At 42.6% G+C, this 17,018-nt stretch overlaps 1 protein-coding gene across 1 annotated transcript; it reads left to right on the forward strand.

The window, feature by feature from the left end:
* The first annotated feature begins 1,873 nt into the window (after nucleotides 1-1,873).
* On the forward strand, nucleotides 1,874-16,325 carry LOC144166343 (uncharacterized). Its single transcript, XM_077695870.1, has 4 exons — nucleotides 1,874-2,603; nucleotides 5,152-5,245; nucleotides 12,735-13,063; nucleotides 15,932-16,325. Exons 1-4 carry the CDS (start codon nucleotides 2,343-2,345, stop codon nucleotides 16,166-16,168), a joined length of 921 nt encoding a protein of 306 aa, XP_077551996.1. The 5' UTR covers nucleotides 1,874-2,342; the 3' UTR covers nucleotides 16,169-16,325.
* Nucleotides 16,326-17,018: the final 693 nt, after the last annotated feature.

The raw sequence follows: 17,018 nt of genomic DNA on the forward strand, positions 1-17,018 counted from the left end.
TTTGACACGCCGAAGGTTCCCCTGGGTTGTAAGCGCGCCGTAGTAAACAGCGGCAGGATTAATTTTGACCCCATGGGCATCTTCAATAGCGTTTTTGGTTTCGGCCTCCATCTGAAAATCGGCCGCCGGAGGCGGGATCGCAACCCGCGTCCTTTTCCTCAGAAGCCCAGCGTCGGGTATGGCAAATGCACCATTGCTCATTTTGAGGTGGTTGTATGGAATTTTTATATTTATATCTGACAACAAATTCCCATTTCACACGAACCATAGAACTATTTATCTGCAGGGATACGTACACGAAAATCTTATAAACATACATCGATGACTTTGGCGATAACTTGGTTCCGATCATATGTAGGTTTGCGCTGTTGTTCCATAATTGTTTCTTTGTACTTTTGTGATTCTACAGTGTACCGAAATTCCTGTATGCTAGTAACCTGAGCCAATCACTGTCACCCTTTCATCGACTTATTCAATTTTACTCGAGCAACTTGGAACAATTATTCATTTATTTATTTTTATTTAAAACATACTGCTGGCCTCTTAGTGGAGGCTTTTGCAGGAATTGGGTGATGCATTCAGAACAATGACATAGCACACGTCAATTAAACTTTCGTAGCACACTCCGCGTTTAAAACAGAGCAATAACGTAGCACATACCAGCAAGAAATTCAAAGAACACTTCGCTCTAACAGTAGTCTATTTGCAGAAAGGAAACGTAAAACATGAAAAATAAGAACCATGTAGGACAGCTGCGGCAATACACTATTCAAGATTACACAATATACCATTTTTGGGAACGAAAATACGTCATGGGGGATAAAGATGACAACGGGTGATCGGTATAAAGAACACGCACATGCACATTCGCACAAGAATGACACACTGAAAACCACAATAGATAAGTTATACGGGCTCTGCTCGACATGGTCCAGGCTTGATACTGCCCACATAAAAGCATAAAGGGTTCTGCATGCAACCGCGTTATCTGGTAACGCGTTACAATCTCTAATTGCTTGGGGTAAAAATGAGTACTTGAATGTGTCTGTGTGCAACTATATTCGGTAAAATGTCGGCTGTGTTTTGGTCTAGTGCTTCTAGTATTAGACGGCGCTAAGAAATGAATTTTTTCAATCCTCAGTCCATCATTTAAAAGAACAAATAGAAATAGAAATTCGGTTTCCCTTATTTGTGCACATAATATTCTTGTGTAATTGTTTTCTCTAAGCATATCAGATCTTTAAATGGTACACATGTTTCACTGAATGTGTCTGCATATTTGTGAACCACTGCCACCATTCTGTGTCCTCACTCCAATCATTTACTCCAGCAATTTGGAGAAATGTTCTCCTTCACCTTTCTTGCATATGCCTTGCTATTTGTCATATAATGGTTCTCCCCCAAAAATATGCCTGAATTCTTTATTGCAAGAGCCCGCTTTCTAGCTAGATGGCTAAGAGCCCAGATAGTGTATGTTTTTTTATTGCAAAAAAGCTGCAATAAATGATTGTCTTCTCCTTCTTTCCTAGCCACTAAGGTGGGTTATAAGTATCTTGATTTACCTGTAAGTCTCTCGCAGAAGCCGTCCGAAATCGGTGTTCTGGTTCATTTCCTCCGCTGCGCTTAACGTTGACTTTTACCTGTGTGTCCGAGAGTTCTGCGTGAAATAAAGGTTAGGACATATCGCACCGGTGTTGCATTTCCTGTAGGCATGACTAAGGTGCCAGCCTCAAAGTATTGTTAGCAGTATCTACGGCAGGGGGTGATTTTTCAGGGGGCAAAGTGGAGGACACGTTTTTCAGTTGTTAACATTGGTAACGATGGCATTCTCGTTATTTTATGTTTTGGTTTATGAATGTAAGGTGCCAAAACTGCACGGAGATATGCGACGCCATACAAGAAAAAAACTAGCCTTTTATGCGTTACATCAAATACGCACACCGGAAGGAGTTCCGCTAACCATTCCATTTTATGCCGAGTCCTTCGTCCTACATCGAAGGGCTGTTTAGATATCTAGTTGCGTTTCCGTCTAATTATTCTGGGTGAGAATAAATCTACCCTAATTTCCATAATTCCGTTAACCCTCTCCAAAGGGTTTTGAGTAAGTTGAAGGTACATGGGAAGTAAACCTTAATGCTGACATATACAACAGGCTCATCATACGTTCGCGCGAGCAGCTTCAACACTTGTTTTCCTCATCGTTTTGAACTGTTAAGGACCACGGTGTTACACATTCGCTACAGTTGGTTCCATTTGCCTTTGAATACTAAATTCAGGTGTTTCCTAATTTTAAGTTTTACTAAGCACAAAGAAACAGTGGAGGATGTAATGCAACGGGATCAATGCCCGCCCCAGGTTCTTCAAGGAGCACTGGAGATTTTCCGGGAAACGGTGGGCCCAGTTTCCGGGCTCTTAGGAAATGTTGCAGGAACTTGTTTTTGGCGGCCCCCGGACCGGAATTGCCTCTTGGCACGTGGCAGGACGACCGGCGGCACGCTTACGGATACAGGGAAAAGATGGCTCAAAAGTTGGACCCGAGTTCATCAACCAGGTGGAGGTCATCACGAACCCGGCCTGGCTGTTTAAAATACATCACACCCAGGGTAAGTCAAAAATTTTATAGCCCGCTGCTTATCTAGAAAATCACAAACTTGCGCTACTTGTTCCTCAGTATGAAGCATACGCATACCAAGTTCACAAAGCTTAGTGAATAAGTTATAAGTGAATCACCCGAACTTTTGGAAACGAATGTGCTACTGAAACCCAAGGTCACTTATTGCCTAGCGTGAATGACACTCTTGAACAGGCTTGCGCATTGTACATTGCATCGTCCATCTTGCACATAGCGGACGAAATTGGGTAATCGCTATTGCCACAATTTTTTCTCGAACGATGAGCTTGTTTAGGGCCTTCTTCGGAATTTTGGGAATAAAAAAGCGGCACATTTTATCGAAACAATTCCTTCTTTTCTTCCTAATTGGGTTCGTGTGTGTTAAGAACATACTATTTTATGGAGTTTTTAGGCATCTGTGGAACTGGCAGGATGACGACGATAACGGTGGTAGTAGCGAATAAAGTGTATTGGCCTGATTCGAGGTACTGAGAAATAAAACATTTTATGAGCGTTATGACATATAATCTAAGCGAGTTAAATCCCGTGTTTCTGGTGACTCCACTATTCGGGAGCTGAATTTCCTATGAACCTTCAAAGCTGCATTTTCCTAACTCCTACGTAAAAAAATCCTGTAGCTGTAAATACATCGTATAAATTTTGGCTTGCCCTTAAATATGCGGTGGAAGCATACTACTGGTATATACATATATCCACTAAACTACACTTCATAGAGAAGGAAAACGTGAGTAGCTAAACCAGGAAACAGGTAAAACTACAGGCTCTGAGCAAACATCCGTCTATCATATTACCATATTACCACCTTTGCAAGTGTTTCATAACACGAGGGAAATAGTAGTAAAAATTTGTAGCCTGAAATAAAAGTGCAGTGGCCGCTTGGGGAATGTTCATTCCAAAATTCTCTTCTCTTCTCTTCTCCCCACGTTTGCTGGAATGGGAATGCTGGAATTATTTGCTTTCAAAAACAATTATGCCAAAGGTCTCATGATCCAAAAGGCATGTTATTACCGTCCTCGCTCAGCCAAAAGTAGGTAAATTTATCACTCTTTAAACAAATGCCTTGTCGAGCTCCTACAAAATTTGCTTCATCAGATAAACGTGTAGCGCCAGCCAGTACAGCAATAGAAAAATGCGGAACTGGGAGCTCTTCCGTATGCATTGACTTGTGTTCTTATCAGAGCGCATATCTTGGTATTGCATATTAACTCCGGCGAACAGGCATTACCGTGAAATTGGTGAAGTTAGCTTGGCCAATTACGTTGATAGCGTAACATTGCCCTGCGGAATTAAAAAAAAATTATATTGTGGTAAGTTTTTAGAACCAGTTTTAATGCACGTACACAGCTTTGTACATTTATTCTGAAATACTGCTCAATTGATCCATCTTAAATAGACTCACGACATTTTATTGACCTGAATCCACCTAAAGTCACAATATCCCAGGCTAATGCCATTGTAGTAATCATTACTACCAATAAATAAGCAACCCCTTAGATATAGATATACGCCATCATCTATCTTAATTTTTCCGAATTCAACTTTTCACCCGTTTCATCACCTTACAACTCATCACTATTAATCGCTAATGAATTCGCAGTTAACGTTTGTAACCATTAGCCACATTTTTACACGGCAGGCTTGCTTAGCTTAGCACGTGACGTTCGTAGGATTTTTGCACCGTTTTGGTCGAATGTTCAATGGTTCCAGGTCATCTCGCAACAAGAAATATATAGCGTTCGGTTGAAAAGCTCGCTCAAAATTTGACCGCGTATTTGTTTGCTTCACTGCACATTTCCTGAAAGGAGTATAGTCGTCAGCCCTCTCCTGCCACGTAACTTTTATGCGCTCACTGCTCAAACAGCCCATGCTCTGCCCTCTCCTCTCGCCCAACTAGCGATTAATTGAATGGAAGTTTGTCTCATGCAATTCGATTATCCCAAATTCGCATTGTTTCATCCCTTGTTCCTAATTCGGACTTGAACAGGAGGAGCAGGAGCTGTACTTTTTTGTTCTTCCTTTCACACGACATGAACCCTGTCACCATGTTTAACACGTTTTTTTTTTCATTTGCTGCACTGAAAACAATCTTAACGTAAAATCCCAAACAAAAAAAGGGGAGTAATACTTCTTCTATGAGAAGACCAATCAACTTTAGCAGGTTGGAACGGTTCGGACTATGTACGATGACGAATGTTCTAACTTTGCGCAACCACTTTGGTTTCCGCAGCCACGTTTGTAAAAGCTTTAGTGACAGTTGTGGATCCCTAAAAAAAGGGAATACAAAAGTACTGCATGTTAGCCCTTTTCAATAGTAAATCCGCAACATAAACAAGGTGAAAATAGAAAACCTACCTTTTAGCTCTTGTTCTTGATCTAATAAAACGCGGTTCTTGAATGAAACTCCTTCATTAGCAAACATTTTATTGGGAACAAGCGTTTTGGTGGGATGAATTCACGGGAACCTCTTGCGCCTTGTTTTACGAGTACAACAACATTACTTGGATGTTGTGTATTTTCAGCGGTTCACCAAGATGACGCTCAGCACCGTGTCTAGTCTTTTTATGCTGGTCATCACCTTTGGACACGGGACAAATGTATCCAACGCCGCATCAGGTAGGGCGCGCCAGCAGTGCATTTTGGGCTGAACGATGTTCCCTTTGAAGTTTTTCAAATATGTAGGTCTTGACCCCACCCTTTGTAAGATTAAAAAAAACTACAAAACTTTCTAGAACCGCACCACGCTATTGATTGATTGCGAGGTTTAACTCGCCGACACTACGTATACGACGGCCCGCGCCTTAGTAAAAGGCTCAAGCTGAATTTTGACCACCTGGGGATCTTTAACGTGCGCCGAAATCAGGGAAACACGGGTGGCATATTCGCTTTTTGCCTCTATAAGAAAAGGGGCCAATTGCACCACTTCAAACGGGATATAATCAATATATATATTCCAATGGTAAGTTACATTTAGCTTGTGGCTGAACTTACGGAGAACAAGTATTCCCTTGTCGTTTAAATTTCATTGTTTAACCACCAGCAGCGGAGGATGTAGCCAAGGGCATATTTCTACATCTAGCTAAATTACTGGCCCCTGAGTAGTGGCCTCGCTTTGTTTAGTACCTTGCTCCATAACCAAAGATCAAAACGTTCCATAAAATTCGCTACCCATGCACTTTAATCCCCTGTTTAATTTATGCTGTTCGTTGTTCCTCTTTGGGATTTTTCTGGGACCGTGAAGCCCGAAAGCAGTCAGAAAAAAAGAGATGCCTCTTTTCGCATTTTAGGTGTTACGAAATAAAAACTTGGTGAATAACATGGTGCTTTTTTTGGCTCGTCTCTAACGAGAAGTGGTGTGATATACGATTAGATTTAACTAATTTTTACACTCATTTCTGAAGTTCTATTTAAATATTTTATCATCATTTCAGGGGCGGAAACCTTTTCGCTGTATTTCTGGAAGCTTAAAAAGAACCCATTTTGCCATCAAAGTCAACCCCTGGCTGATGAAAAAAAATAACACTGGAGTTCAATACGAGCAGTTGGGTCGCGCAAATCACAAAGTTATGTTTGAGCGTACAGTAGAAAATTAATAAACAGAAATAAGTAAACCAAGACAGACTTGCCAAGGAGAAACGCTTTGCACCTGGTCGGTATGGTGTCGAGGCAATTTTAAAAGGACATTGACCTTTTTAAACCGAGCCGGAATATGCGGAGGAGTATTTGAACAGAAGGAGTATCACAATCAAACCAAAACTTGTTGGGCAAGCAAAGCGACATAGCAGTGGTTTTGTCACTGGCAGTTTTCGGTTTGTTCGCGCATTCCGCGCGCTTGGAGCGTCTGTTTCCACGTTGTTTCACAACGCCAACCACATTAAAATGTTGCTAGAAGGCTGCTCGCCTAAATGAACGCAACCTATGGAGACACTATTTGAACTCATAACTTATCCCAAACCCAGGCTAAATCTTAATGAAACCTAACTTAAGCCAAATATTATAGGCGAAAGGTATTTTTTCCCATGTTTCAATTGTATTTCCCTAAATACAAACCAGTCTGGTGCTACGTAACGACATGGAAAAAGTTTTTCCCCTCGCGCTACTCCAACAAATTGGAAGTTGTGTTTAGGTAAGCCTACGCCTTACAGCCTTTGTTCGTCGTTGTTCGACATTTTCTCTCGAAGTGAGGATCCGATGGCCGCGCATTAACGACTGCGAAAAAGTGGCGTTGCCGAGAGGATACTGGCTTTTCCGCGCAGAAAATCCAGTATGCTGCCGGCAAGGCCATTTTTGTGCGGCCGGTACACTATCGGTAGCACTACTATAAATAAGCCGGCGAATCTGAAACAAGCTAACATAATGTCACTTTTCCCTACTTTATCAATCGCAGTGCCAACTGTATTTCACACTCAAAATAAGAAAGCCAATTATTAACGTTTTGTGTATTTCGAAAGAAGCATCCTGTTTTTGGGGCGAAGCACCTTAAGGCCGAGGCTGTGTCCGGCGTCCGTCAGGTGTCCGTGCTCATGGCACAGCACCGCGTCAATCGAAACATCTGTAGACAAATGGCTCACAAAATGTTAACAGGAAGAAAATAAACGGTCCACAAAAGGTTAGAGAGAGAGAGAGAGAGAGAGAGAGAGACGCACAGCACCGTGTAAATCGAAACTTCTGTGAAGAAAATGTTCACAAAAGGGTAAACAAAATAAAAGTTTCACGAAAGGTTAGAGAGAGAGAGGGAGAGAGAGAAAATGAGAGAGAGAGAAAGAGAGAGAGAGTGCTCCTGGAGAGCAGTGCAGCGCATGCGCGAAGGGCATTAAATTGGATTGGATTGAATTGAATTTTGATTTGGTTTGGATTGTATTGAATTGAAATGGATTGGATTGTATTGGAATAAATTCAATTGCATTGGATTAGACTCGAAATCGCTTTAGCAGCAGTAAGAACTCTCACCCGTGATTTACGGTAAGAACGATCCCCAGTGCTTCGCCCACTCGTAATTAGTCACTTCGTGCAGGTTCGTGAATTTTTTTACCATATCGAACAGGCAGCGCTAAAGCGACGAGTCAAGAGAAGAAAGAACGACGACACAGCGCTCTACTCTCAGCTGAATTTTATGAGAAAAAACATACATGTATATACTCCACTCTGAAGAGCCACGTGGGTCTTCAGAGGGGAGTATATATATATATATATATATATATATATATATATATATATATATATATATATATATATATATATATATATATATATATATATATATATATATATATATATATATATATATATATATATATATATATATATATATATAAGAGAAGAAAAACTTCGAACAAGGTAAAAGCACGATTGTGGCCTACGTTTCAGCAAAGAGAACTTGCTTTCCTCAGGATATATATATATATATATATATATATACGCTACATAAGTAAACAAACAAGGTTTACTTACGTAGCGGCAATGGGACTTGCCTTCATCAGAGTAAAGTTACATGATTTTGCTATCGCAAACATTTGGAACACATTTCTTATATAGGTTTGCAGAAAACTGAGAAGGAGCGGAAAATGTTTCGGAAATGGAGAGTGTTTCGGAAAACTTTAACTGTGACTCCGCTAATCTCGTATATCTTCTAGAGTGCACTGTTTGTAGGCAACAATATATCGGCCAAACTGAAACGCCCTTCCGAATACGGTTCAATAATCACCGCTCTCATGCAAAAAGCTGCCCTTATTTGCCCCTGTCAAGACATGTGAACAGTCCCGGGCATGCATTTGAACATGTTAAAGCAACGATTTTAGAATCCACCTTCAAAACGCACCACGACCGCGAGGTTCGGGAATCTTATCTCATTTATAAGTTTGGGTCAGCCACACTTGGAATTATTGAAAGTTACGGAAAACTAACCTGCTTATCCCTCGATTAAAATTAGCGGCTTCATAATTTTTATAACTATGTTCATTATTCCTACCCTCAAGTTTCCCATCAGAATTCGCAGAAACTCTCCTAATACAGCAGCTTTATTAGCCTCTTGCGGCTCAACAATGCCATTTGTCCTGGGGAAGGAGGCCTCGTTCCCACCACCACTTAAGAATGTTTACCTCTTTGTGATATATTCATGTTTAACCTTTTGTGACCCTACCTATTTCCTGTTCAGTTGCTAGCTTCTGTGAAATGCTCTTTTGTGCCCCCTATCTATTCTCTTCATCCGCGGGGGGCACACCCATCTTCGCTTACGCCTCAACCAGTCTCCCCAGCCACCGAATACCTTACTGTATACTCTTCCCTTTCTTTTCAAACCGCGGTTGCCCAGTTTCCCCCATTGTCTGAACTTGCAGCCCGCGCGGCATACGTTGACCCGTCATGGTGCAACCTTGAACGATGCATTGTTAACACGACCCCTTTTTCTCTCTCTCGCTCTCCCCCCCCCCCTTTTTTTTTGTAACATATGCGTAGCCCGACTGTATGCACACTCTCCATTTCCGAAACATTTTCCGCTCCTTCTCAGTTTTCTGCAAACCTATATAAGAAATGTGTTCGAAATGTTTGCGATAGCAAAATTATGTAACTTTACTCTGATGAAGGCAAGTCCCATTGCCGCTACGTAAGTAAACCTTGTTTGTATTGTTCTTGCTGTGTATCCGACTCTTTACTTATACTATTTCTGCGCGCTTTGTGAGTTTATCTTTCTCTAGATTTATATATATATATATATATATATATATGTGTGTGTGTGTGTGTGTGTGTGTGTGTGTGTGTGTGTGTGTGTGTGTGTGTGTGTGTGTGTGTGTGTACGTGTGTGTATTTTTTCGAACAAATTCTGTTGGGAATTCAGCGCTGTGTCGTCGTTCATTCTTCTTTCGTGCCGTCCCTTTTGCGCTACCTGTTCGATATGGTCCCTTTGAACCATCTAGCCCAAATTGCCATCTTGGTTTTTGCGCAGTAGAGGTTCCTCTGACACTGCGACGCTCGCTCTGCGATGTTTGTTGTGCATCGCGTATTGCACAACATAAAAGTAACTCCTGCCTAATGAACCTTATTTCACCGGCTCCTTAGGTTACGTTTAATGACGCGTGTAGAACCTGCACTTATTACTTGCGAAACCAGACGTCGTGATCCCTGCGCACTTTTTCAAATGTGCTAATAGGGCAAAAGATGAGGCAAAATGCGGATAACGGTGCGGCAAAGGGAACAAAAATTGCAAGAAAAGAAACAAAATAAGAGCTTTGGAATACTGGAAATGGACGGCGAAATCGAATCCCCTTAGGCTTACAAAGCAATAATGGACACCTAGTTACATAACACCACAACAGTGGTTTCGTAATAGGAATGAGGATACTTTACAAAGGTGGAAAACGCACAACAATTATGTCATCAGCGGCGAGAAATAACGCCACTGCCCTGCGAACATTCAAAGTTATCTGTGGTGAAGTTATACGTTTTCGCTTCATTGGTGTCTACTCAAATTAAGAATGTATGATTCATAAATCGGTGCGCAATGCCATCACGTAGGAAAGATGGCTCTTTCAAAGGCTTCTTTTTTACCCGAGTATTTAAAAACCAAAAATATTGTTTTTAAGTACCATAGTCTCGCGAGTCATTGACCCCTTTCCACTTTAGCCGCGTCATCGATTATGTCATAACCGCCGAATAATCACTCACTACAGGTTAACGTATGCCACGGTTATCCCAATTGGAAAAAATATAGCTTGCCTAAAATACATTGGCTTGTGTTGTTACCTTAAAAACTGGCTCACCCAGTTGGCTTCAGTGCCTCCCCTTCCAGTGGCGCTATCTGTTTTCTCCCTTTTTTGTTTGTCCTTTTTAGCTTCGAAGAGCTTGGAAGGGCTCGTCGATTTTATGAGGCAGTGCCTGGGATTCTGGTGTCACTCTGCAAGTGCCCTGTCTGTTAATATGTTTTAAGCGAAGCTTATATTGTTTGTGTGTTTTGTAATCTCCAAATCTCCGAAAAACTCACGAGGCTCCCCGTGTTTCTAAAGAATGAGGCGTTCTTCAGCACGATGCGTATAAATACAAACGTCCCGATGTTTGTGGGGTCACTAAACGGTCAACATGAATGGCGCAACACTGTTAATAACATTCATGTGGCCCTCAGCATTACAGGTGTAATTACAAACTTATGCATCTTGATTAGATTACTTATCAATAGGCCCCTTTTCCAAAACCAGGAATCTCCGGAAAATAAAAATTTCAGAAATGTTTGCCGTTGCTCCACCCGCGTCTACTACGTCTACGTTCCCATGGCCTATTTTCAAGGCCGTTCTATGCGCTTGAATGTCTAGTTTTCTGCGGCTCCTTCGGGCGGCATTCCAATGGTTAAGACAAGTTGTCGTTCTTTATTTGGAATTTATCTTCTTCACTGTGTGGCAGACGCTACGTAAACACGGACTCGAGCTGCACAGGTCCTCTACTTTCACAGAGCGAAATGCCTTTTAAATGTTATTGTTTTGAAACTTCCATGGACCTGTTACAGCGAGGCGGTTCTTGGTCCGGGCTTTAATGGTACTATTTGCCGTAACGCGGGCGCAGATGTGAAGAGGGCATAGCGGAGCGAAAAGGAAAACAAGGGCCAAGTTATTACAACTCTTGAATAACATTTTTATATAGCCAAGGCATTTCTGAACTACCAAATGTGGTGGCAAAGTTTAAACTTGTGAACATCGTCAAGAAAAAAATATTGAGCACATTTGAGGCAAGATACGAGTAAGGGATGTCTGGATTGGTCTTTTATTTGAAAGTAGATATCGGCTTGAATTTTGTGGAAGCAAATGAAAAAAAAAATACGCCTTTGGACCGTAATACAAAAAGTTCTCGCTGATTTCCCTCGTGGCAAGGAATACAATTAAGGTAAACTTAAGAAAATGTTCTAGAAGATGGTGCAAGCGTTGAACACGGCAAATTGCAACCGCCGCGAACGGTAGTCAATCTGCGGGAATTGAGAAGTTTTATGAAGTTTAGACTTGCGATTAGGAAACGCCAGACAGCTCTGCAGTCGTCATGAGCATTCGTGAGGTTAGGTCAGTAAAACTGGGCTAATGTGTTTATTTGTTTCCATTCGGTGTTTGCTTTTGAGGCCAGTCTAATCGTACTCACGGCATAGAATTCGCTGCTCTGAAAGTGAGCAACGCAAAATGTGGATTGATCAGACAGTAACACATTCATTAAAACGGTCCCTGCAACACTTTCGATAAACGCTTTCACTCTTTCCTTTGCGTATGGAAGCACGGCGAAAGCTACACTAACCGCCAGCACGGAGCTTCCGAGCGTGATTTGTTCATTGCAACAGATACGCCTTCTGTTTCTGCTTTGGTTTTGTAGCTTCATTTTTAAAGTTCCTATCGAAAAGCGTTCATCGCTGAAACTGAAGGAAAACCGGCCAACAGCCGCCACTTGGCCTGAGTAACGGGATTCGAGCCATCGAAGAACGTGAAGACCGGGAAAGAGAGAAACATTTTTGAGGGTGTTTCCAAGTTATCTGATGGACATAGAGCGGCAATATTTGGCTGAGGAACTTCGCGACCACCTCATCTAAGTACTAGCTGTGTTGGGTCACTATGCGCCGCAGGAATTTATGTGATTAAATACTGGTCATCCTAAATTTAACTGCGGACGCAGACAATGAGGAGAAACAAAGGCCAAGCGCTGACGAATTCAGCGCTTGTGCTTTGTTTTAGGCTGAGCAGTGTTTAATCAATTATGATCCAACTAGCTCAGATTCTGCCTATAGGAGTTTAAGATTTTCAAAAAGGTGAAGTAAGTGTTGCAGGGTCCCTGTAAAGTTTTTCGAGCCGGATAGGACGCAGAGAGTTGAAGTTGAGTATACCTGTTGTCAAGCGCTCTTCACGTGAACGAAAAAAATATTGTGTTCTAGATTAAAAAAAAAAATGTTGGGTTCTCCATGCATGGTCACGTGCACATCTTCTATGCATTTAGGGTGTGGCGTATGCGGGCGATAAGCATTCATACATCGGTGCACACAATTGTTCTGATTGCCTTTACGTTTCGCACGCAGGACCTTCGTGTGGCTAAATATATTCCCGCTAGAGCTAACAGAAGTTATTCGGCTTCATTTTGTCCCATATTGCAGACACCTGTGGCTTTTCAGGGCTGGACTACGATCTCATGGTAAACGATGTACTGAGCCATTTTCCCGTGACGTACGCCGAACACGAGGCCGCGGAGGACCCCGTCATTAGTGGGGTGTTCTCGAGGACAATCGTCTACACCGGTCTGGAAAAGCTTCGACCGCGCGGGGCCGTTGTGAGTTACTGCCGTAATGGTTCGAGGTTGGTGCAAGTGGACCTGGCGACTGGGGATGGCGAAGAAATAAAGGCGCAGGTTGCATGGAAGATATGCGCTGGATTGAACGGCACCTTGGGATCGACAGCAGGAGCAAGAGCCACCGTGATATTTGAGGTAGTGACGAGTTTTTTCTTACAGTTTACCTGGTGAAACGGCACCAAAAGTCATTTGTTCTCATAATCCAGGGAACTCTTTCCTTACGTTTCGACAAGAATAGAGTATAAAAGCTAGGCATCTAGAATGGCGTTTGCTAACTTCCACAGGTTTTGCAAAAATTGCGCACGTTTTATTATTCCAAACAAAACTCAATTTTTTTTTCGGGTACGAATATAAGAAACGCGTTGAGGAACACAGCACGGCGTTGAAAAATTCCAGGTTTTCATACTTCAACCTCATATTTTTCTTTAGCTGAAACCTATTGAATGGACGAACGTGACATTTACAAAGGTCTCAGATGGGAAGCAGGGCGTAGTGTTTGCATGCGTAGTGTTCACTTTTTAACTGCAGTTCGATGCTTGTGTCACATATTTAGCGGGAGAGCGCTAGGTGCAGTACTTCGTAACTTCGCGCCTGAAAGTGCTGAGCCTTTTATTCACTGTTTTACAGCGCAAACATACCGCACGAGCCAGAGGAGCGTTTCTACGAAAGGCCCGCCAGAGACGTTTCGAAAAGCGTGGCATAGATGAGAAGGATACGTGTTCCAAGCATGTGGTCTGCATATAGAGCCTAGCCTAGAAGAGGGAAGTTTTGATTAACAAGACGAAGGCTTGAAGTGCATCTTCCAGAAAAGAAACTAGTGGGCATGGCCGCCAGAGTTGACTAAAAAAATTAAACCCATCCCAACTAAGTGCAAAATCTGCCCAACCAGCGAAGCTGCGCTTCTCTTTGGTCCTATCGAACGTCAACGGGCGCTCGTCCGAGTATGGCAGCGCCGTTGCGGCGTAAATTCTTCGGTTTGCAGAACGGAACTGGCAGCTAAGCGCCAGCGGTAGGAAGCTCTATCACATCTGCCTCTCCTAGCGGAATGGAGAGGAATCAGTTCCCGCTAGACCACTGCGCTCTCTGTCGGTGGATCTGAAAACCGGTTTCTGTGATTTCCGGAGGTTACCCCCCCCCCCCCCTCCCCCGAGCCCTCTGGAGTCTGATGATGACTCTGGGAACCGGTTTCTGCGAGGCCGCCGGCGGGCAGGCAGCCTGCTCCTACTTCTGAGTTAGGCATGGAGTTACAGCAGACTTACCAAAAGGCTGAACCAACATTCGCTCCGCGGTTGAAGGCAAGGGGTATAGCAAGAAATGTACTCCAAGCGCGGCATCAGCCCATGGGCTTCGACACGCAAGCTAGCATCACATTGTTAACCGTACTAGTCTTCGTTAAGAAACACCACGAACCTTTTAAATTGCTATGCTTAACGTATTTAAAAATTCTAAGTGCTATGAATCACTGTGAGTTTGTAGGGAAGCCTTGAAAAGACACTATTGTGGGCCCTTATAGTTGCCCTTGATTAGCTGTACAACCCAGATGATGTTTGTTTTTTAGGGTAAGCATCCTTTATAATTATTTTTGTTAAAATTTAGTCAGCTCGCCAATATTCCAGCTGGCGCCAATGTAAGGGTTTCTTTCCAGCAGTTATGCGTAATCTGCATTGTCGACGGGGTGTGATCTTATCCGCCGACTACAGCAGGACCCTTGTGTTAACTCAATGACTCCGCTATCCGTGTTGTTTCAAGTACTTAAATTAAGCTTCAGACTAGCGCAGATATAGTAATACATGCTTTCAAAGAGCATTTGTCTGTCCAGCCAGAGCCATTTCTACTCTACGCATGGGAAAGTGATATTTTAAAGTTAAAATGTTCTTATATCCCAAAATGTCAAAATTATGTACATGGCAATGCTGCCCTTACTGATACCCAATTATGAACGCGCATATCTGAAGTTACGAGGAATTTACTTAATGCGTGTGAATGGTCTGAAGGAATGTATTAGCCAGTGCCAGCCGTGGCTTCCACTCTTGAGTTAAATTTAGAAACTGAAGATATGTTATGCAACAGTAATTATCACCGAGTGGCGCTATATGTCCGTGATGTATTTTATTAGCGGAATTACTTACTTTGCTTTCACGTCTCTTTTATGGTGCTTTTGCTATTAACTGTGAGAAAATCAGATTTTTGTATTCAGGATACTCTTTAAATCGGAATAAACGTACAATATCGTCAGAAGACTCAAACGTGAACCTGACCACACAGGTGGCTTCCAGGACAAATAGTACCATTTCAATCGGTAAACGTAGCGCAGCAGTGAAGCTGTATAAAGTACAAATGTCACACATGGCTGGAGAATGCCCGTGAAAGGAGTTTCCTATCATTTTGTAAGGTAGGGACATTGGCTTTGTGGTTACTTAACAAACTTGGAAGTACTAGAGCTTTGTCCTGTCCGACAAACAGGCGGCTGTTTGTTTTTCCTCTGTAGAAGGCATGGAATGGCCGAAAATAGAATTCTTTAGCGTTTACAACTTCCTTTACGGTTTACAAATAAAAATTAATTTTTTAGCGTTTACAAAATTAAGCTGAGCGTAATGACACAAGCGTCCTTGTAGGTAAATGCCACGCTCTTCGTTGTGAGCTAAATTGTATAAAAGCAGTGCTAGAGCAGTTTTCTAGAACCATATTCTTCCAGTTGACGTCAATGTTTTGGTAGCATAAAGAAGTTCTGAAACATTCCCGATTTAACTGCGCAGTAATGAAGCATGACAAATAAATAAAAGTTGGAGTAATGACCGCATCATCTGTGCAATTACGTGTCATAAATTCTATTGTGAAGTTCAATAAAACAACACACATAGCCGTTTTGTGCCGATCATTCGCGATGACGTCGGCTTTACCGCAATGCATTTTTATAGTGCAGGAGAAAATGCTCGCTACCCTAGCCATTCAGCGCTTCGCCTAAAAATGCACTCATACCTTTCTTCCGTCATTTTTTCGCAGGTCGTCAACCCTAGCAGCATCTACTCGCGAGCGAAAGGGCCAACGCTCACTCATCACAGCGGCCCGATTCCGGTGTTCATTGATCCGGTGTCCATGTTCCTCGACGGTGCGGGAGAGACCGCAGGCCAGTTTGTTAACATTGCGGGAAAATTGTTCCCCCAACTGGCAAGAGAGTTTTGGCTGTACGTGATGACCACAAAAGTCAGCAGTATTCTTCAAGTTGTCTCTCTTGCTTAGACTCTAGCAGAATGAAGAAGGTTTTTGCAGGTTCAAATAATTCCTCATTAGATGTACTTAACACACATATGGGATTATCGTATTCCGTTGGTACTGAGTTGGAAGCCTCGGATAACGCGTCCTGTTTTTGCGAACATGGGTCCGTCGGGTTATGATAATCCCGGTCCGAAATAAAGAATGTCTATGATGCACCATCTATTGTCTGATTTACATAATAATTGGGAAAACAATTATGTAGATAACCAGGTAACAGTGGCGAAAAAAACGTGCTGGAGAGGCTGTTCGCTCATTCTGGGGGAATAGGGGAATGATAACATGCACGGAGCAGTGGCGGCGAAGACATATGACACGGTCATGTTGGCAGGGCAGCTTAACATGTGAAAAAGACGTGGGCATTTAGGATACAGGAACTCCGACTTGATGCGCCGATAGATACACGGTGGTGGCAGATGGAATGTACTGCGCTGGAGTGTGCAGTGTAAGAACTGAGCAAATTCCTTCACAACGGGATAGTGTATGTCCTTCCTACACCCCGTTCGGGGCATAATCGGGGATATATTTAGGTTGGTGGAATGTTTGTGCCCTAAGCGCATTTTATAACACACGCACCTATTCAGCTTTGTCGCTAACGTTTTTTTTGAGTGCGTAAGGTCAGAAGCCCTGTATGCTGCAAGCTGTGAGGTCCCTGTTTATTTAGCAGCGCCCCCTTTTCGCAAACGATTCTCTTCAAATCTCGCTTTCACACAAGTATCTACCGACCATCTTTACTTGAACGCAAATGAATCAAAACGAGGGTTGGAGCCGTGACTGCTCTCTTGTAAAGGAACAAAACTAGTGTCATTAATATATT

Source organism: Haemaphysalis longicornis, unplaced genomic scaffold (genome assembly GCF_048455015.1).
Source record: "Haemaphysalis longicornis isolate Haplotype H1 unplaced genomic scaffold, Haemaphysalis longicornis Haplotype H1 scaffold_17, whole genome shotgun sequence".
Classification (NCBI taxonomy): domain Eukaryota; kingdom Metazoa; phylum Arthropoda; class Arachnida; order Ixodida; family Ixodidae; genus Haemaphysalis; species Haemaphysalis longicornis.

What these genes read in the sequence shown, in the direction of transcription:
- LOC144166343 (XM_077695870.1), top strand. Translation starts at nt 2,343, where the DNA reads ATGCCCGCCCCAGGTTCTTCAAGGAGCACTGGAGATTTTCCGGGAAAC. An exon ending in TAAAATACATCACACCCAGG is followed by an intron (nt 2,604 to 5,151) that starts GTAAGTCAAAAA and finishes GTGTATTTTCAG; the next exon opens with CGGTTCACCAAGATGACGCT. An exon ending in GAGCCACCGTGATATTTGAG is followed by an intron (nt 13,064 to 15,931) that starts GTAGTGACGAGT and finishes ATTTTTTCGCAG; the next exon opens with GTCGTCAACCCTAGCAGCAT.